Source organism: Ochotona curzoniae, unplaced genomic scaffold (assembly GCF_017591425.1).
Source record: "Ochotona curzoniae isolate NIBS_2020 unplaced genomic scaffold, NIBS_Ocur_1.0 contig_66, whole genome shotgun sequence".
Lineage (NCBI taxonomy): Eukaryota > Metazoa > Chordata > Mammalia > Lagomorpha > Ochotonidae > Ochotona > Ochotona curzoniae.
This window is the reverse complement of record NW_024466512.1, coordinates 25,437,004-25,459,069: the sequence shown is the minus strand read 5'-3', so window position 1 is coordinate 25,459,069 and position 22,066 is coordinate 25,437,004. Positions and strand designations below refer to the sequence as shown.

The 22,066-nt window shown below is 38.0% G+C and overlaps 1 protein-coding gene across 1 annotated transcript in view; it reads right to left on the bottom strand.

Moving 5' to 3' along the window:
• Positions 1-4,764: 4,764 nt before the first annotated feature.
• The window catches only part of TM9SF3 (transmembrane 9 superfamily member 3), a 56,157-nt gene continuing 38,855 nt past the window's right edge, over positions 4,765-22,066 (bottom strand). Inside the window, exons 10-15 of the mRNA XM_040992393.1 lie at positions 18,756-18,895; positions 14,928-14,996; positions 12,175-12,321; positions 11,643-11,726; positions 11,452-11,528; positions 4,765-6,715 (exon numbers count right to left, since the gene is read on the bottom strand). Coding sequence (XP_040848327.1) covers positions 6,648-6,715; positions 11,452-11,528; positions 11,643-11,726; positions 12,175-12,321; positions 14,928-14,996; positions 18,756-18,895 — 585 coding nt within the window. The 3' untranslated portion in view covers positions 4,765-6,647. The remainder of the gene's footprint in view (positions 6,716-11,451; positions 11,529-11,642; positions 11,727-12,174; positions 12,322-14,927; positions 14,997-18,755; positions 18,896-22,066) is intronic.

The window sequence follows — 22,066 nt, the reverse complement described above, 5'->3', positions numbered from 1 at the left end:
TTATTCCTGTGCGAGACACAAATTACAGGCCATGTCTCATGCAAAGTTGTGAGCTTTGCCTCTAGACCCCACCTGGTGGAGCTGCCAGGTTTTCTCAGCATCACCCATCAAACTGTTGTGAGAACAGGCTGCTCCAGGATGAGCAAGCTGTGGCATTCTGTGTTGAAAGAAGGCCTGTCTCCATGTTGTGCTACTTCAGCTTTTAACCAATGAATGTCAATGGAAGGGTTGGGCCGTACGATTAGAAAGGATAAATAGGAATAATGAAAAAAAGGAAGGTTAACAGTTCTTATTGGGTCTACCTACAGCTCATGACTTCACTTGTAATTCCAATCTGGGTTCAGCTTTAAAATACATATTTTGCTTTAATTCAAATCCTAAGAAAAATGGGTAAATTTTAAAAAGGAGACTTTATGAACTAACGCAGCTCAACTCAGTCCTGCTACATTCCTACTCACTGCAGACCCCCTGTCCTAGCACCTCTGATCCTGTACAGCACCTGCAGGCAGATACAGACATCTCTTCACTCTCTGCCTTGCTTATTCCAGCTCACCTTGCAGCCATTCTCAGACCCCTTCATGTTTACCCAGTTTGGTCCTTCCTAATGACCCCACCCAATCCAGGACTAATTTTGTCTTTGGCAGGCCATTATCATCTCCTCCCATGCAGGGAGAACTGCCAGGGGAAAGTGGGTGTTTACTGCCCATGTTCACTCCTTCACTTACAAGGTACTTCTGGGTACCTTAAAAAATTAGTATTAAATACTATGACCCTTTTGAATGGCTGCCTACAAACACGTGCAGCTCTCCCACACCTGGATCCAGTTGCCAAAGCAGTTTATCAAGCTCTGCAACCACCAGCGGGCCTTCCCTGCACCTTTCCAGCCTGGGCTCCTGACACCTCCCACGCTCCACTCTTGCTGGTTCACACTTCCATGTTTCTGCTGGGCACCTTGATAACTGCACATCCCACACCCGCGTGCCAACATCTATTCTAAGAGCAACTGCATTTCTGCCACTTTGCTATTCAGGGCTGCACTAGCCAACTGGGCTGCAGTGGCCTCTGCCTCCCTCTAGAGTCTATCTTCTTTCCACTCACCTGTAAAACTAAATCCCATAATCTTATTGACTTCAACTGAGCCATTAAGAATAATTATTACATTGGCCAATACAGAATGACTTCTTCTAACTTTTCCCTGCAACTGTTTCCTGATAATTTTAAACACATTTGTAGACTACATGGACTCTTTGTATACCAGTTGAGACTTATTCCCCACCTTTCTAATTTACACTGTAAATTAAATAAATTGTGCTACCAAGAAGCTGGCTGCCTAAAAAAACTCCTTTCAACCCTTATTTTTCTAACCAGAAAAGTGTTCACTGAAGAGATTTTTAAAAATTCAAATTTGTACCAATTTACACTTACTCCTTGATGATGGAAGCTACTAAGATGATGTTGACTAAGGAAGCTAATAAAGTTAGGGGAAATATGGAGGCTCCTAAGAGTTTAAAAACCATCTTAAAATGGAAACAAAAAATGAATACAAATAAATTGGAGAAGAGTCACCGATTTGAATGTGACAAAAACAACCCTTTCCACTTGCATAGCACACTCATTTCAAATATGACTGCTAAACACATTATCTACCAAGCAAATAGCCCCATTTTACAGATACAACAATCAAGACAATAGTGCCCTACTCTCGATTACTTCTGGGATTAAAATAAAAGCCTCTTTAGCTACCCTAGAGTTCCTAATCAACAAACATAGCTATACCTACCTTACAGGTTATGCAAGATGGCTCTTAGGGAATGTTTGAAACTGCTTTGGGAAAGCAGTCAAGTACTAACAAAAGCAATCTACTACTCATCAATCAGAATGACAGGTGTAGGGGTAGTGGGGTTCAACTGCAGGATTCAAGATTTGTATATAAATAAAAGAGTAATAAGACATTTTTAAAGGAAGACAAACTCTATTCATTATGTCAGTCTGTCAATCTTCCTGCAATTCACCCCCCCAATAAAAATGGGGGTATATGAAATCTTAAATTTGAAATTTTTCGATGCAGGGGTCAGCTGGCTGTTTTGTGAAGTTACAAGAGACCACGGCCAGCCTCATTAGTCATTGTGTTGTTTCCATGCATGCTTTTGAGCCGTAACAGTGGAGCAGTTGTGACAGGGATGGCATGACCCTCAAACCCTAAAATGCTAGCTGGCCCCTGGCAGGAAGCATGCTGACCTTGCTTTATTTCACAGCAGAAAGCTATTAGCAAAGCCCTCATATGCGTGTTAAAAGGGATGGGCTGTCCCTATGCTTGTTCCCTCTATTTCAAAAAGCAAAGAAATAAAAGCATCCAAAGGAGGTTAAGTTTAACTTTTTATTACTTCTTTAAAAATCCAGATAAATTAACAGACTAGATCAGAACCTCAATCATAATTGATACATTTTATGCTGAATTCCTATTACTAAAAATCCCATTGGAATATGGCCTATACAAATCAAAGATGTTTACAAACTGGAAATGACCATTAAACAGTAATTGCACCAACTGCCCATGCTCTGGACATCAGGGAATTTAGAAAATTCAACTTTTGGGGACTACTCCTTTATCCTTCAAACAGAATCATTCCAAAGTTAATCCTTTTTGTCTTACATCCTTGCTGTAATAGCTTTCAACTGACCTACACCAATGAACTGGGATAAACACCCACTGTGCTGGTTTGATCAAGTACAGCAGGCTTAGCCTAGCAATGCTTTCATACAAGCAGCTTTCACAACAATTTATTTCCATTTTCTAACAGAGAAATAAGAATTTTGCTTGGTTTTTGTCTTTTCATACTTATGTTTACAGCCCCAACAATAATGTCAAATCACATGCCTTTTAGGAAATGCTCATAGGGTAGAACTAGAGTTATATCTCGCAGTGTATTTCTGCAACTATATGTTAACTTCTGATCGACCCTACCTGTGGATCCAGTCTATTTCTATCCACACTTCCAGACAATCATAAATTTTCACTTCTCTGCCCTCTTTCACAACTTGATTGCTAAAATACTGCTTCATAACTATAAAATTTTGAATGAAGATACAAAACATTAATGGATATTTATATTTTCCTAAGTCACTATTCCTACTACATGTTGCAATAAATCAAGAGAATGAAGCACTAAAGACATACTGAACTCTAAATGTAATACACAGATGCAATTGCAGTTTCGATTGAAATAGGTTTCCTCCCAAGAATGCACATACAGAAGCCCTTCGGTCTATAGCTTTTCCTGAACAAACTGAATTAATACACTTTTTCTTTTTTACGTGTGTAAAGCTTCTGGAAGTTTTAAATTACATTTTGTGTTTCCAAGACATTTGGCATAAGGTATTCAGTAAACATGTAGGAGGTAAGTTATATCAAAATGAACATAATTCTGAATAAACCCTATATAAAGTGGCTTAAACTAGAATTTGTGGCAACCACCCTCTGAGAGGTCTTACCTGTGCTCAATGGAAAGCAGAGGGACAAACCATACTCTAGGCGTAACTATCACCACCACCTAATGACTTTTGAGAATATGGAGCTTGACTGATGGGCAAGCCAGGTACAATCCAGGAGACAGAAATGAGACTGGTGAATGCTTTGTCTCCCCTCTAGCCTTTCCATCTCTACCTTATCAATTCTTGCACTAGGATACATATATAATGATGTCAGCTGCTAAAGAAATTAACTTTCAGGAAAAAGATGCTTAAAGATGTATGGAGAAAGTTTAACTTCACTTTTTGCTAATCTCAGAGTGTCAGCTGATAAGCTGAGAAAACATTAGAAAATGACAAACACATTGCATTAGCCGGAGTGAGAAAATCCTATCCTTCAATTAAATATTTTATTTTGTTACCCTACAACTGAGAGCTAGGGCACTAAAGCATTTGTTAACTACATCTTCTTCAAGATACACAGATATATTTATTCTGCCTCTTGAGGAAGCTGTACACTAATGTAAGTCCTTCTCTAAAGGATTTTTCAAAGTGGTTCACACAGCTTTTAATGCTCTTAATGTATTTGGAAATAAGAATATTATTTTTCACTATCATTTTTCCTCAAAGAACTTCAATTTTTGATTGAACCAAACTTCAAAGTTTGATTTAGCAGAATGAATGAGTGCACCTGAAAACAGCTAACACATACACTTCAAAAACCCTATTGTAAGACATTTCATATTACTAAGACAAAACCCTGCTGGAGTATATACTTCATTATTTTGATATGTTAAAACAATCATTTTAACATGTAGTTTAAAAGCCACAAGTATAATTAAATAAATACTGAAAATTTTAAAGGCAGGAAAAATGGAAGAAGCCGTAACATTTAACGTAACATTTTGACTTTAAGAATAGGATCTATGGGCCCGGCGCGGTGGCGCAAGTGGTTAAAGGTCCTCGCCTTGCACGCCCGGGATCCCATATGGGCGCTGGTTCTAATCCCGGCAGCCCCGCTTCCCTTCCAGCTCCCTGCCTGTGGCCCGGGAAAGCAGTCGAGGACGCCCCAAAGCTTTGGGACCCTGCACCTGCGTGGGAGACCCGGAAGAGGTTCCTGGCTTCGGATCGGCATAGTATCGGCCTGTTGTGCTCACTTGGGGAGTGAATCATCGGACGGAAGATCTTCCTCTCTGTCTCTCCTCTCTGTATATCTGCCTTTCCAATAAAAAATAATAAAAATAAATCTTTAAAAAAAAAAGAATAGGATCTAGCTACAGCATTTAATCAAATTCCTGTTTGTTCATGTGAAAAAGGAAGTGGTTTAGAAGTCAAATTTCTTATCCTTGATAAACCTTATATGCCACAATAGGATGTAGAATCCATCAATTTATAGAAACATATTTTACAATGAAAACATCTTCTAACTATTAACGCCATGAGTTTCATGTTAAAGTTTAAATACTGCTGTTCGGAGTCTTTCCAAAATACCAGTATACAGCACTGTCTTAGGTAATCAATAGCAAACTAATGCATAACATAGCAAATCATTAAACCTGAAACTCTGGGAAAACTTCACATTATGGACCATTCCAGAAAAATATATTCAAAATTAAAATCACTTCTCTTAGAAAACAGTAACCTTTATTGTTCATACAATAGTGAGCTCACCACTTGTACCCCCAACCCTTCACACCAACCTCGACAGATTTTCTGCCACAATTTCATTCAAGGGCTTTTTGACTAGACTGGAGAATCTAGAGATTTTAAAGTATGAGTCCCCTCTATCAGAAGAAGCATAGTTTATAGCATAATTTAAAAACAAAGAAAAGAGAAAACAAACCAACAAAAAAATCCCAGCATTCAGTAATACTGCCTTCAAGCTGTAGACACATCTATTTCCACAAAACAATTTGGTCAGGAAATTTTATTTGAACATCCTAAAGCAATGATGCTTTAGATGTTACTTAATTGTCCCAGGCAGGATTAACAAAATTAAATGTTTCTAAATCACAAATTTAGCTCTTGTAGTCTTGGAAAGAAAACAGAAAAACAACCCCCCACCCCAAAAAAGAACTGACACACACTTTTGAAGAAACCCCGATGTTCTCATGCAGTGGTAGGCAAGATGTAAAAAGCCACCCAAATCCACACATTTCTACACCAATCATCATCAGAAAAAAGGACTCCGTAGTCACTCTGTACATCCAAATGCATTTGGGAATCTACACCTACGTTACATTATTTAATGTTATATACATTTATAACCCACCCCCCTTTGTAATAATTTCTTATGTAAAGCCTTCATTCAAATCCAAAAAAGATGTATGACTAACACGGGGAGGAAAAAAAGATAATCACTTTAGACATTCAGTTAAAATGTATTTATCTAGATCTCAAAATGTTTAATAAAAACAAATTATCTTCTCCATTTAACATTTTGCTTGCTTTCTAACTGTATAGTAAATTGCATTGTAGAGAGTACATCTCTATCTTCAGGCTGCATTTTCTTTGGATGGAATTAGGATGTAACTGGATAGTTTTAAGATAAATAAATCGGAAGGTAGTTCAACTAAGATGACAGCAGATATATTACATGCAGGATTTAATATTTTTAAAAATTTTCTCTTAAAAAAAAAAAAGGATGCAACTGAATTTGGGGAGAAGGTAAAAAAAAACCTGGATTCAATATATAAAAATGTCCCACAATAGGTCGACGATGGCAGTAAAAATAAGAGAAAAGAAAGTAATCTTTCTGGAACATCATTTCTCAATAACATAGAAATACTAAGTGCCAGGAAGATTTCTACCCATGTAATTTTAACATCCATGTTTCCCTCTATTTATTTTATTGGAACAAATGCTTTAAACAAACTATTTGTCCTCTTCACTGAAGAGAGCTGGTCTATTTCATCTTTAATGAGCTAGTTTTTGGGAAGATTAGCCATGTACTGTAGTAACGCCTACTGCATAAAATTCAAGCATTTGCTGTGAACAGTTGGAGAAAGCAGTCAGTAAGAACCTAGGATCAATGGAAATAGATGTTACGCCATCCATGACAGAGAAACCCACAATGTACCCAGTGCTAAGCCCAAATCTCTTCCTTTGCTTTTTTTGCTGTGCAAGTTCCACCCCTATGAAACAGAAACTGATCCGAAGTTCCAGACTTCCTTAGGTCTCTAGTCAATTTTCACATTTGTATAGATTTTTCGGACAAAGGCACTTGTTCCCATGTAACCAATTGCTCCTGTAAAGACAAAATAAGACGTTTTGAAATAAAAACATACAGAGCAGGATCCATGATTTACAGACAGTGAATACCCACTATTCTGCAAAGTTATTTTTTCTTCAAGATAATGACTTTATGTTAGTGCCTGTGAACTTGTTAAAATTGTATCATTTTCTCTGCAAATCAACTACTATCATTATATATTAAGTCTGACCTAAACTAATTTTTAAAACATCAAACAGCAATTATTACTTGTGTAATCAACAATTAGGGAGTTAAAATATATCTCTTGCAAAGCAAAATAATTTGATAAAGAACAAAATTCATTAAATAAAAAAATGATAAGGGTGCTTCAAAAACTTTGTAAAAAAACACATCAATAATATTTCTAGAGTTTTGGTCTTCATAATTTCAGAACAGATACTTAGGGATTCTTAAGGTAGCATACATTATCTTTATCATTAAATTAGTAGGCCTTTATGTTTATGTACCAAAATAAACATCTTTTAATTATTCTTCTGTGAATTTTTTGAAGCAGAAAAACATTATCATAGGGTCAGTAAAGCAGTATTAATAAACATTAATAAATGTTTCAAAACTTTGTGGACATGTAAGTTAGAAGTGACAGGGAGAGCCACAGTGAATAAGGCAATGGCTTTTGCAGCTCTAAAGAAGAGTGATTCTCTAATAGTCTCTTTTTCACATTTAAGTTATAGAGCAGTGTCACTGGTAAAATGTAGGATGATAGATAAGTAAGACCAGAACTATGAAATGTTTTTGAATAAGTAGCTTCACTTGGACTCAAGACTTTAGGAAGCAGGATACTTGGCTACCTCCTGTGTGGAAAGGCCTGGTACATGCTAAGGATCTCAATATATTATCTACTGAATGAAGGAAGGAACTGGATAGTTCTCTATTGTCAATACTAACGGCTCTTTAGAACAAGACAGTTGGTTATTGAACTGTCAAAGGAAACTCTCCAGTGGATTTAGGAATTTATCAGTTGGCCTACTATTATCAAAAAGTTAAAAATAAATCTTCAATAAGCTAACAAGCACACACACATACATACACACCTAACTGGTAACCTTTGAATCAACTTTCAGTTTATTTTCACTGTTAAGTGAAACAAAAGAAACAAGTATTTGCTCTGCTTTTTCTATATACTAACTGAACCTCAAAGTAACTAAATGGTTTTTGAAATGAAGAACTATTCCTTGTAGACATATCCTGGCTAGTAAATACAAAGCTCTGAATTAGGCAAAGATTGTAACTGGGTGCTAATCTCATGGAAGTTTTCAAACTACTGCTAAGTATTCTTGGACAAATATACCCAAGTATGATCAAGTCTAAAGACTGAACAATCTGTAATTATCACAGAAAATAGGGAAGATGGGGAGTACATAAAGAAACAGTAAATGATACAACAGCAATATAATCAGACAATCCAAACTGTGGAAAATACTACAGAACTTTTAAAAAGTTCTTTTGAAAAACAAATTGCAAAAGAAGAGGGAACATCTATAGATTTGGAGAACCTAAATGACATTTAACCAAGCAATGCATGGATTTTAATTTTGATCCTGACATAAACAAGCTATTACAAAAGAGATATAAGGCCTGGTGCAGTAGCCTAGTGGCTAAAGTTCTTGTCCTGCACGCCTGTGATCCCATATGGGCGTCAGTTCATGTCCCAGCTGCTTTACTTCCCATCCAGCTCCCAGCTTGTGGCCTGGGAGAGCAGTTAAGGATGCAATCCCTTGGGACCCTGTACCCATATAGGAGACCTGGAGGAGGCTCCTGGCTCCTGGTCTGGATCAGTGCAGCTCTGGCCATTGCAGCTACTTGGGGAGTGAATCGGCAGATGGAAGATCTTTCTCTCTGTCTCTCCTCCTCTTCGCATATCTGACTTTCCAATAAAAATAAAATAATCCTTAAAAAAAAGATACAGTAATACCAGTTGAATACTAATTTGATGCTTCATCATTTTTATAAATTATCCTGAGCTTTAAAGAGAAATTAATACTAAAATATTTATAGTTAAAATGATACAAGCTCTGAAATTTATTCAGAATAAAAAGGGGGATGTGTAAACCTTCAGCTCAGTCGTTACGACAGGCTAAGACACCAACATCTCACACTGAAGCTCTGGCTTCAATCACTAGCCCTGGTTGCTGACTCCAGGCTCCTGCTAATGCAGATCCAGGAAGGCACTGCTGACAGCTCCAGTAGGTGATTCCCTGCTATCCACATGGGAGACTCACATTATGTACGGAGGTCCCGGCTTCACCTTTGGTCCAGTCCTGGCCACTGGGGGGTTTGGGGAAAGATCAGTGGAGGAGAGCTGTCTATCTCTCTCTCAATGTTTCTTTCTGCCTCTCAAATGAATAAAAAAATTTTTAAGAGGGTATAAGGAAGACTTGCCATAAGGTGGTAACTACTGGCGTTGGGTACTATATATGTAATGACTCACTATATACATTACTGCTCCTCTTGGTATGTATTTTAAATTTTGCCAGAAATTAAACATTAAAATCGCAAAAAAAACATGTCACAATGACAAGCCAAATGTATTTCCGATTATTTTGTAATGACCACAGACACTTCTTATACAAATATTACACGCCAAACCTGAGTTCTCAAAACGCACAGAAAAACCTATAAATCCAATTTTCCAGACTTACAAAATATTGTTCCCCTCTGAGCATGGATATGCTTAAAATCAAAACATTAACAACCCAGGGGAACATTTTTCCTAATTAGGAATATCTTAAGAATAAACTTATCAAAAATTTGAATTTCTAAAAAGAGAATATTGTATATGCTTGTTAGTTTCCTTGAAACAAAAACACTATGCTCCTACAGAAAAGACTATAACAATTTAAATACCTCCTGCCTTAACACAGTCATTCCTTTCCTACATTTAAAAAAAGCCTACACACAGCAAATATACTCCTTTAATTAATGTTTTAGCAACATTAAGTCATGGTTATGCACAATTTTTGTATAAATGATGACTATTTAATCAGTTTCAGTCTGAAAAGTTTCCCCAATCTGCAACCCCAAATATATGAATGCTGAAGACATATAAACCAATTAATAATGAATAATGCTAGGGCACTGTCAGAGCACCAGGGAACTAAAAATGTACCAAGATTTTTAGCAAGATAAAATCCAACAGAAGATGGAGCCAAGAAATTTAGTTAAGATTCATTTCTTCTTCCTGTTCTCATTTTTATTTTTTTTGTGAATGTCAAGATGCTACATTACTTTCACTCTCCTTAATATTACCTGGAGAAAGTCAAGGAAAAATGTTAACCTTAGAGATAATCATACATCTGTCCTTCTCTGAGTGCTGAGGATGATCTTTGTGCACATTGTGGCACAGCCCACAGCTGCTCTAAGATGTGCACAAACGCCATGACCCAGCTTTGAACAAAATTCTTTTATCTTTCTTTTTCTACTTTGCACCCTACCACTAAAAGCAGAACTATCATGAAATAAATGAGGGGAAGGAGCCACGGTTAATAGCAGGGAAGAGGGCCTGCATTACATACTCTCTGGAAATATCACAGTGATTAGTCCCTATTCCACACATCATCACTAGGATGTAACTAAATCAGGCTTATTCCCTGAATAAAGCAGCAGAAGGGCAAAAATGTATTTGCAAGGGTTTCCCATAAAATGTTATGCAGAGGTAAAATGTGCAGGTGCAGAAATCCATGGGGGCTGAGCAGGACAAAGCCACCACCCCAGAGCAGGAGGAAGTCCAGAACTTCTGACCCTCACAGCTGTTGGCAGAAGCCCCACTGACTTGATGCTTACCCATATTCAGTCAAGAATGCTCCTCACACTTCTGCAAGATAGGTTTTACTTCTATTTTACCAAACAGTGAAATTGAGGAAGAAAGGTTCCCTAACATGGCTACTAAGTGCCAGGCCTTCTCATGCCACAGCACAGCTCTCACAAGTAACTGGCTTTCCCTTACCACCGCCACAACTCTCAACCCTCTAAAAGACATGCCATATGACAGGTGAGAATGAGACCTAAAGAAGTTAATATGACTTCCTTAGCTGAAACAAGGGAACAGCAGTGGGAAGATCTAATCCAGTCCTGAGGTCACTCTGATCCAGGCCCTATCCTTTTACTGTGCTGTTTCCAAGGGTTCCTTCTCAACTTGTGTCACAGATGTTAGAGATTCCACTGGATGGCAGCAGCAATTGCTTCTTCCCTTCCTGGAGCTTGATTATACTCATGAAACAGTGGTGCTATCCTCATTTTACACAGATTTGCAAGGCTTGGGAAACTGGATCAAAGACCCAAGGTCAGAACTGAAGCCCAGTATATAGGCAGCCCAAGATGTACTCATAACTAGTAAACTGTGCTGCTTCCTGGTCACCCGTACCTCAATGATGAGCAGAAACTCTCACACAGGAAGTACTCAGACAAAACCTTAACCTATCTACCTACATCATGATATTTCCAATAAAACTAAGTTTAAAAGATACCAGTTCTCAACATAAATGAGAAACTAATTGTAGTATGGGATTAATTCTAAACTACATAGAACTATTAGCATTCTGAAAAAAAAAAAAAAACAGAAATGAGGTAAGAGAGTGAAAAAGGCCTGAAATCAAACTCATGAGTTTATTTTGATGTTTGTAAACAACAGAATGGAATTTCCTAATTTTGAATTACTGTATTTTTCTGATTCTGAGACACTCAAGCGATTTACCCAGAATGTCAGAACTTACCACACATTATCCCCAATGCTGTGCTAAATACTGCCATATAGCCAAAGTAAAATGATGTTTGAAATAAGCCATACATCCTGAAAGAAAACAAAATAACTATATATAATATACATTTCACTTTCAACACAGGCTTTATACTTGTATATTTAAAGGACAAATTTAATTTTTTAATAAAAAATGTGTCCACTTACTTTGTTTTGAAAAAATAGTAGTAAAAGGAATACATGTAAACATAGATGGCAGTTGACGCAGCAGAGAGAAAGCTTGTCCATTGCCTGGGGGGAGGGGGACAGCTCGTGAGTGAATGGCACAGAGGCAAAGACTGTAAAGAAAATCACTTTATAATAACATCTTTTAATAAAATTCAACTGCATCTACAAAGTCATTAAACATACCACAAAGAAAAGATCCTAAGAATCGGACGGAAAGATTTTGAATACTGTCTTATTCCCTGCTATAAGCAACCTTATTAAATGTTTCCTTTTCCAAATCTGAGTCTGAAATGAACAGATACCTCTTCATAACTATTTCTAACACTACATTCCCTGTTAGTAAAAGACAGAGGGCATTTTCCCTCTAAAATTGTACTTTTACAATTTGAAAAGAATTCTCTTATATTATCTTAAGCAGCAAAATTTCTATACAATTGTTTCATCCCGGGTGATAAAGGGAAAATCTTATTTTAAAATGCAGTCCCCAGAGGTTCTTCTGAGAACTACTTACCACCGATAATCCTCTGCATTGAGTAGGAAGTATGTGCACACAATGGTCACACAGACAGTCACAATGCACAGGATGACCAGCACCAGCATCATGAAGCCATAGACATAATAGATCTTATACGCCCAGAAAGATGTGAAGATGAAATACCTGAAGAAAACAGAAGCAAACATAGGTTTCTGAATTTATTCTTGAAGTTGAAGCTGTTCTTGCTAAGCCTGTACTTCGATTCTCATTTTGGTTGCCCCTGAAGTAACTTCCATGTTTCCCTTGCCCCTTCTCATCTATTAAATCTGGAAGAATTCCGTCAAAAATATTTTGAGGATAATGTTTCAAAACAGATCCATCAATATGGCATTTAGTTCTAAACAAACTGACTAGATTAAAAGTTTAAAGACGTGAAATGCTGAAAAAGAAAAACAAATAGCTAAACATTTATAAAACAGAAACAACTCTCTACGCTTTTTCCCCTTTTTTGGAGGGAGGGGGAGAAGATACAGCACCAGTGAAGCAAAACATGTCATAGCTTACAAATGTTCCATTAGACAGGAAAATAAATGAGAGAATAATAATGCATAATATTAGGAAAAATCAGAAAAAGAATGCCTACAGCAGCACACTACCTTTGAAAGGCAAGAAGGAAAGGACATTAAGCTTGCTTTTTTTTTTTTATGATTTACTTTACTGTTATTTGAACAATTAAAAAAAGTGGTCTTCCATCTGCTGGTTCACTCCCCAACAACCACAAAGGCCAAAATTCAAGATGGTTCAAAACTAGGAGCCAGGAACTTTCTCATAGTCTCCCACATGAACCAAGCAGTCGAGCCACCCTCTGCTTTCCCAGGCCATATGCAGGGGGTTGGATCGGAAGTGGAGCAACCAGGACACAACTTGTGCCCATATAGGATGCTGGCACTACAGGTAAAGAAGGCTCAGCCAATTAAACCATGGCGCTAGTCCCAAGATTTGTTTCAACGTGTGTGTGTGTATATTTAAATATTTATTTTTATTGCAAAGTCAGATATTCAGAGAGGAAGAAAGTCAGATATTCCATCCGATGAATCACTCCCCAAGTTACTGCAACAGCTGGTGCTGTGCTGATCTGAAGCCAGGAGCCAGGAACTTCCTCTGGGTCTCCCACATGGGTGCAGGGTCCCAAGGCTTTGGGCAGTCCTCAACTACTTTCCCAGGCCACAAGCAGGGAGCTGGATGGGAAGTGGAGCTGCTGGGATTAGAAGCGGAGCCCATATGGGATCCTGGAGCATTCAAGGCAAGGACTTTAGCCACTAGGCCACAACACTGGGCCTATGTGTATATATTTTTAAGTGATACATAATAGTTGCATATATACAGTGTGATGCTCTGATACACATATCTAATCAGGGTAACTGACAAATGCACCACTTGACTTCACTGTGTTAGAAACATCAAAATCTTATCTACCAATTCTTTTAAAATATTGCATACTGTCAACCATAGCTGACATTCTGCTGCACTGTAGGACATTACAAGTTATTAATCCTGTTTGTTAGACCATTTATTTATCATTCACTTTTTCAACAAATACACAGAGCCCCCAACACGTTTCAGGAGAGCAATAAGAAGAGCTAGTGCAGTCAATGGAGGGTACTGGTGGGTGGTGAAACACCAGTAAAGTGACAATCACAATACCCTGTGGTGTAGGTTATATACCAATGCACACATGAGGGGCATCTTGGTTGGACTGAGTAGAAATTACTGAGAAGAATGAAATATGAAAGAGGCTTGAGGTTAGGAGTTTAGAATAGTGCTCCAGGCATAGAAAATAGAATGCTTTGCAAAGATTCAATAAGATGAGTGTTGACACGGCTATCAAATTGAGGGACCAACGTACAAGTCCAGGAGTCTGCACTTTACATTCTTCAGACCTTTATGTTCTTGTTCCACTTTTAAGACTTAGAATCACTAAAGCTATGTAACAAATATCAAAGGAAAAATGGCAGAAACTTGAATGAGTAGACAAATCAGTGATTAGTTCTTTGGCTGTACATTAAAAAAAAAGTCAGCGAAGGACAGAAGGATGTGCACTCAGTTGCTGTAAAATAAAATGTTATTTACCTTTTTTAAATAAATTGCTTACATGACCAGCTGTTTCAATGAACTAGCTACCAAATCCAATCATGTCTGTTAAGCAGGCTTCACTATACCTACCAGTGCAGCATCTGGAAGCATTAAGGATATTCTGAGTTGCCACAGTGATGGGCCACATGACAGCCAAGAACCAGGGAGTATGAAAGTAGAACCTCAGACAGTTTATACAAAGAGCTGTACAGCCTAAAACAGTCAAGCATTCCGACCAGGGAACATTGAAAACAACAAGGAATAAGAGCCGAGAAAAGAAAGCCTTATATTTTGCTGTAGGATACAGATATGAAACAGTAAGTGGGCACAGGTGGCAGGCCTCCCATACTCAAATACACACACATTCCCAGAACTCCTGCAGGCCTCTGAGGAAAAGTCTGGAAATTAGTATGCACCAAAAATGTCAAGGTCTAGATTAACTAGCATATAATGTTACCATGTTCCCTGGACCTCAGAAACACTAAATACACACAAAAAAAAAACCCAGACATTTCTTACAAATTTCTTACAAAAATATTTCTTACAAAGGCTGGTCAGACATTTTCAAGTACATATGCTTTGATTCCAAAGTTTTGTAAATTCTCTTATCATAATCACATTCCCTAAACATCAATGAGCATACTGTCAAAACTTACATTTCAATAAAGATTGAGCCAAAAGGCAAAATTCCTCCCAGGCAAACAATAACTGCAGGCTCCATGAACCTAGAAAAGAGAAATTACAGTAAACTTTTAATACGACTTTCTTATTATAACACATAAATATTGTTAATAGAAAGCAGATGCCTAATACTTTAAAAACATTATGCCTAAAGAACAGAAAACAACCAGTAAAATGAAAACCAAAATTCAAAGTGGCAAAATGCATAGGTGGGACTATCAATTGCCACAGGTTATCATCAGTACTCCTCCTAGCATTAAAGGTTAAACATTCAGGGGAAGTTAATTAACCGCCACTGGCAGAACTCCAGAAAGACTTTATAAGCATTTACTAACAGAAAATCAAAAGAAGGTTCGGCCACTTGGCATAAAAGCTCAGACTCCACTTGGGATCCAGGCACCTCATAACAGAGTGTCTAGAGAGAGTACCAGTTCTCTTTGCTTCTACCTTCCTCCTAATACACATCTTGGGAGGCAGTTAGCAAGATTCAAGTATTCAAGTACTTGCACTTCCCACCACCCACTTGAAAGACTCAGTTTGAGTTCCTGGTTCCTGACTTTGGTCTGGCTCAGCCCAGGTAGTTTTAGGTTTTTGAGGAGCAAGTCAGCAGATAAAGATTTCTGTTTATCAAATAAATAAAAAACAAATTAAAAGAAACAAGAAATGCAGACTCTTGGTCCCTTCTGGCCCCTCACCCAGAGCTCACAGTTTAAGAAGAAACCCAGGTGTCTCCACTGCCCCCTAGCCTGCAAGAAGCCCTGATTCAGAAGAACCCTTGTGGGCTCTGCTTCTCACCTTGCTCCTAGATGGGCAAAAATAATGAATTGGGAGAGTGATTTTCCCAAATAATCAGGTTGGGAAATCAGCTATCTCAGATAGCTATTTCAGCTGGCTTTGGGAGCTCTCACCATGCCTGCCAGATGCAAACACCTTGCTCATGCTGGCTAGACTGGACTGGGGCCTCCCAGACTGAAGGGAGAAGGATGGGCCCTCCCAGCAGCACAGGAAGAGATTGCTGGCCATAACTAATCTACAGATGTTCACCTAAAGATTCTGCCAGGAGCCTTTTAGCACAGCCTTTCACAGCTAGAGCCATGGGAAAGGTGCAGCAAGCTTGGATTTTATAACAAGGATGGAGCAGTCATGGGAGATTTCTCTCTCTCTGCCATTCAAAGAGAATAAAAATTCAAAGTACTGGCTCAAATGTCCTCTTAAAAGTCCTTCTTGAGTCTCCAAGGAAGAGAAAGGCTCTTCCCGCCTTTTCCCACTGCCTCTAACTTCATCACAACACATACAACACTATACTTTAATTGTTCAATTACAGACACAGCTAATCTCTCCAGACTACAAACCCAAGCAGGCAAAAGCTCTTCTAGGTGTTCCCACTGTCTATTCCAGTATCTAGCACAGGAAATATACTAAGTTAATACATTTGGAAACAATCAAAAAACAGAGAAGAAAATTAACAAAAATTATTTTGAGAGCTGACAAAAATAATCTAGTAGTCTTCCCTCATTTTACAGGAAGTCAAGACCCAGAGGATAAAGGCGATCTGCCTAAGCTGGCATTCCCACTGACAGCAAGATCTAGGAGTCAGATTCCATTTCCCATATGGTGACATTTTTTTAAAAAAGCAGATAGTCATGAGTTTCCCCATATCTCAATGTCATACATGCTGTTTAGTCCTCTCCTTGATGGTCCTGAACATCAGCCTAACAATGGGTCCTATCAATTTAATATTGATTATTTTTTAAACTTACGAAAACTTCATAACCAAATTTTTTGTTAGCCCCAGTATAGAAAAAACATGGCAAAGCCCTAAGATGAAATCAAATCACTCTTCTCTAAACTACAGGAACTGTTTTATTCAGTTTATTTCTAGAAATGCATACATGTTTCCATGTCTAGAAAAGAGAACAGTCAGCACCTGTTTAAGTACCTGAAAGTAAGTTATATTCGTATTTATAATGTGGTAAAATTCATAGGAACAGAGGCTTTTCAATATAAATTCTTTGTTAGGAATCTGTATGGGCTACTGCACAGTGATTCTTATGAGATGCAAGTATGTAACAGCAAGACTGTTCTGTATTTGCTATTAAAATCTAGGCAATTAAAGCAGAAGCACATCTAATTTTATTTTAAAGATTTATTTATTCTTTTTGGAAAGTCACAGTTATAGAGAGAGGTGGGACACAGAGAGATTTTATCGTATCTGCTGGTTAACTTCTCAAATGGTCACAATAGCTTGAGCTGGGCTGATCTGAAGCCAGGAGCCAGGAGGTTCTTCCAGGTCTTTAGTGTGGATGTAGGGTCCTAAGACTTTGGGCTGTCCTCCATTGCTTTCCCAGGCCACAAGCAGGGAGCTGATCAGAAGCGGAGCCGCTGGAACTTTAACCCGCACTCACATGGGATGCTGGTGCTGCAGGCGCAGGATTAACCTTCTAAGGCACCAAGCTGGTTGCCTCAACTAATTTTAAGAGGCAAAATACAGGAGCTGGCATTGTAGCTGGTGCTGCAGGTGCAGGATTAACCTTCTAAGGCACCATGCTGGTTGCCTCAACTAATTTTAAGAGGCAAAATACAGGAGCTGGCATTGTAGCTTAGCAGAAAAAACTACCACCTGCAATGCTAGCATCTAAGTGCCAGTTTGGGCCCAGGCTGCTCCACTTCTGATCCAGGTCCTGGACAACAGTCTGGAAAAATCACAGGAGGATGACCCAAGTTTTGGGGCCTCTGTCACTTATGATGGAGACCTGGATGAAGCTCCTGGCTCCAGACTGACTCAGTGCTGGTTTGTTGCAGGAAACAGGGGAGTGACAAAGGGGATGAAGATCTTTCTCTGTCTTACTCTTTACAATTCTTTCAAAATAAGTAATTTTTTTAAAGAGCAAAAATATATGTACTATGAATTAATTTTGTTCAAATGTGCTTATTCCAAAAACTAGGAAAGAAGTATTTTTCAAAAAATATAAATCAGCTCAAAGATATGGCAGAAATCATGATTTCAAAGCTAACTGGCTAAATAACTGTAATCCATTTTATACTGCTGTCATAGCTGTTAAGTAGATTAATCTTAAATCATAGGAGGTATACAAGAACATACTCTCTGCAAGCAGTGTGACAGGTAAGTGTGTTCTAGAGATTCTACATTATCCTGTCCCAGGGTAAAAATAAGTACAATTAGCAAATAGCAATTGTCTCAATCCTAATTTACCTCCCAAATGGCAGGACGTATACAGACATAAATAAAGTATTCTAAATAATGTATATACAGCCTGCATATTTAGAATAATCTAGTATTAGGAAAGAAAATGAAACTGCAAGCTAGGGATTAGCAAACTTTCTCTATAAAGGTTCAGACAGTATATATACACCAAGTTTTGCAGGTGATATGGTCTCTGTCGTAACTACTGACATACCAAGTCTGTAAAAGCAGCCATATTCGATACATAAACAAATGGACATGGCTATATTCTAACAAAATTTCATTTGCAACAGGCACCAGGTCAATTTTGAACTGCAGGCTTATAAACTGTTCTAGTTCCCACTCATTTCCACATACTAGTGTATTATCAGAGCATCTGATTTATCTCTCTCTGTAAAGAGCACTGATTCAGAGTGAGATAAGAATGGAATTTATTATGATTCCAAACACTGCAGGGTAAAATTTAAATCAGCAAGTTCCAAGGCCCAAAGAGTACCATCGCAGAAAAACATGTCAATTCTAAAGCTACATACCTAAAACAATTTAATAACTTATATATCGTAAGAAATCATTGCATGAGATTTAGCATTCTCTTTACCATTTTTTCTCCGGTATAGGACGAGGCACAGCATTGACACGACAAGGAAAGTTGGGCTGACCTGACAGATTTCGGCCAAGTATTGTACCAACAAGATTTAGAGGAAGAATAACAAAAAAACAGATGCAACAAACGGCCACCTGTAAATTAAATAAAATGTGTGTGATTACTCAGAAAACAGCAACACTAATAAAAACAAATAAAGGAGACACTTAAAAATTTAAAGACAATTTAATCACAAAAGAAAATGTTTACTATGGGCTAAAATTATACAAGCTATACACTGATGAAATTAAGAAAAGAATGTGCTTTAAAGTACTAGCATTAGAAATGACTTAGATACAAGTTGATCTCTCTGCCATCAATTACTCAAATTATTCCTGTTCCATACTATCTGCTACAGTCTTTTTCTCCCTTTTTTGTTTTCACTTCAAGCTATCAGGCTTTGAATAAATAAAGGCACTTCAAAACTTCATGGAAATGGATTAAAAGACAATGTGTATTTTCCAAGTTCCCTTTATCCTTAATCATTATAACCAACTTATGAATTTTTTACTCAACTATAATTAATTGAGATGTTAATATATTCAGGGAACTTACACATTATTTCTGTACTTTATAGATGAAGAAAACGAAGTGCACAGAGGCTAAAGTAAGTTCTCATGATTTTATAGCTAATAGGCAGGCATCCAGATTAAAATCTCAGCTTATATACACCACTTTCAAAGCCTACTCTCTTTACTATTTATTCTATGTTGCCTTGGAATCCTAATAACTGAAGCAAATCTCAACATATACAATGTGCACACATGTATACATATGAGTACATGTGCAATTTTACATGTGCACACACATATGTCAATAAGAAAAAAAAAGTTTTCTGCCCAATGGTTCATTGTCTAAATTTACGGAAGACCATATAGATTCCATAGCAAAGATGGCCAATTTGGAAAACAATTCTGTGACATTTTTTTCTTTATAGAAGCTTCATACATAAGGACACACGTTAGCTTTTTTCTGACCAACATCTAGTTCAGACCACTTGACTATAAACACCCTTAAAATGGAGTAGAACTGAATCATCTTTGAGATCTCTTTCAATTATACATTTTTGAGTTTCAATCAACAGAAAGTGAAAGTGAGACAAGTTGAATGAAAATTAATTGTGAAGGAACTGGCTGAAAGGAATGAAGAAGTATGAGAAACTCCACGGATATGGCATGAGAAGGAGACAATCTCTTGAGGTAACATTAGTGAAAACTATTCACTTCATTACATCCCCTATGTGTGGCTAAAGAAACCAGAGTATCATCTTCATTCCAGATAAAACCTTTGTACATCTGTGAGTTAAGAAAACTCTGCAAGCATGGGCCTTGTGTTACAGTGGACAACGCTGCACTCTGCAACACAGGGATCCCATATGAGTGCTGGTTCTGTTCCCAGCTGCTCCACTTCTAATTCAACTCCCTGTTAATAGCATGGGAAAAACAGAGGAAGAGGACCCAGGTGTAATGGCCCCTGTACCCACATGCGTGCAGCTCCTGGCTCCAGCCCTGTCTAACACTGACCATCGCAGCCATCGCAGGAGTGAAACAGCAGACAGATCTGACTATCCCTCTCTTTATGACTTGTTCAAAATAAGCAAGTGAATCTCTTTGCATAATGACCCAGTGGTTAAATCCTCGCCTTGCATGTGCCAGAATCCTATATGGGAACCAGTTCATGTCTTGCCACTCCACTTCCTATCCAGATCCCTGTTTGTGGCCTGGGAAAGCAGTGGAAAATGGCCCAAAGTCTTGGACCCTGCATCCATGTAGGAAACCAAGAAGAAGCTCCCAGCTCTTGGCTTCAGATCAGCTCATCTTTGGCCATTGCCACCTCTTGGGGAGTAAACCTGTGAATAGCAGATCTTTCTATCTCCTTCTCTCTGTAAATTAGCCTATTCAAGGAAAATAAATAAATCTTAATTTAAAAACAACTATTATTTTTCTGGCAATTTATCAGAACTTTAATTTCGAATAAAGATGAACAAGAGCTCAGAAAACATTCCTAGGTGGAGCTACATGGTCTGAGAGGATGGCTTACACACTGTCCCAAGGATCTCTCAAAGTTCCGCTCTGCGGCTTCTGTGATTGTTCAGGCACTTGACTGGAATATCCCGACAACAACTTTAAAACATTTTTTAACAGTAATAAAAATATGTAGAGTGAAATGAATTGTACACCAAATTTTATCACAATACAGACAACCTAAATTTATTCAGTTTTATGCAAACACAGAATACCTTTTTTCCTATTATCTCCCTGCATATATATCCAAACTTCTGGAAAATGCATCCCTGATGAGGAAGACTCATAAGGCTATGGTAGGCCTTCTTCCGGTCTCAATCCAAGCCTGCACGCATCTGCTTGTTACTGCAGCACCTGTGTATCACAGGCTGCGTGTGGCCGTGGAGAAAGGGCACTTGGCGCCTGGAGGACACACTGCAGACCGTTTATGCTCCTGTGACAATCTCATCAAGCACCACGAACAAAAACAAAAGTAATCTTCCCTTGTTCTTTTTGGATTTCTCTGCACGTGATAAGAAGACTGTGTGTCTGCTTGTCAGAAATTTTTGGTAATCAAATTGTGAAACCAATTCCCTTATGCTCAAGCTTCGGAAGAATTTACTTGAAGAAATCTCCAAGAACACAAGACAAGCTGTTGAAAACATCACATGGAACTAATTCACTTGTGATGTCAGAATATTTCTCAATACTGATAACCAAATAAATTCATTACTGATGAAGATACACTGACCTGTTATTCTTACTCCTTATTATTAGATTTGTAGTCATCACAACTCTATTGCTATCATTAGAGTGATGAAACAGTGAACTTGCAAAACATATTTTTAGTCATAGAACCACACTTACATCTGTTTTCTATATTGAGCCTTCACTTGAAGATTTCATTTGAAAATGAAATTTAGCAGGTAGCATTAATAGAAAAATTGATGTTAAAAAAAAAAACTGCAGGAATCCTAGAATTTAGATAACTGCAAGACCTTCTCCATGCCTTTTAGTCACCATGCCACCACAGGCCAAAGGAGAAAAGGAAGAGAAAAGTTTGACTCTATGCTGCTGTCTGTCTCTTCCCTCCTACCTGCAGCAAGGACACAGAACCGAGCACTGCCACTCAGTATTTACTACCCCAAAGACCTGCCACCTGTCAGCTCTTCTCAAATCTCAGAAAAGATGTAGCTGTTATTTATTCTATCTGCTTCCAAACTAACTTCTTATGAGATCTGTGGTATGAATGGAATGGAAAGA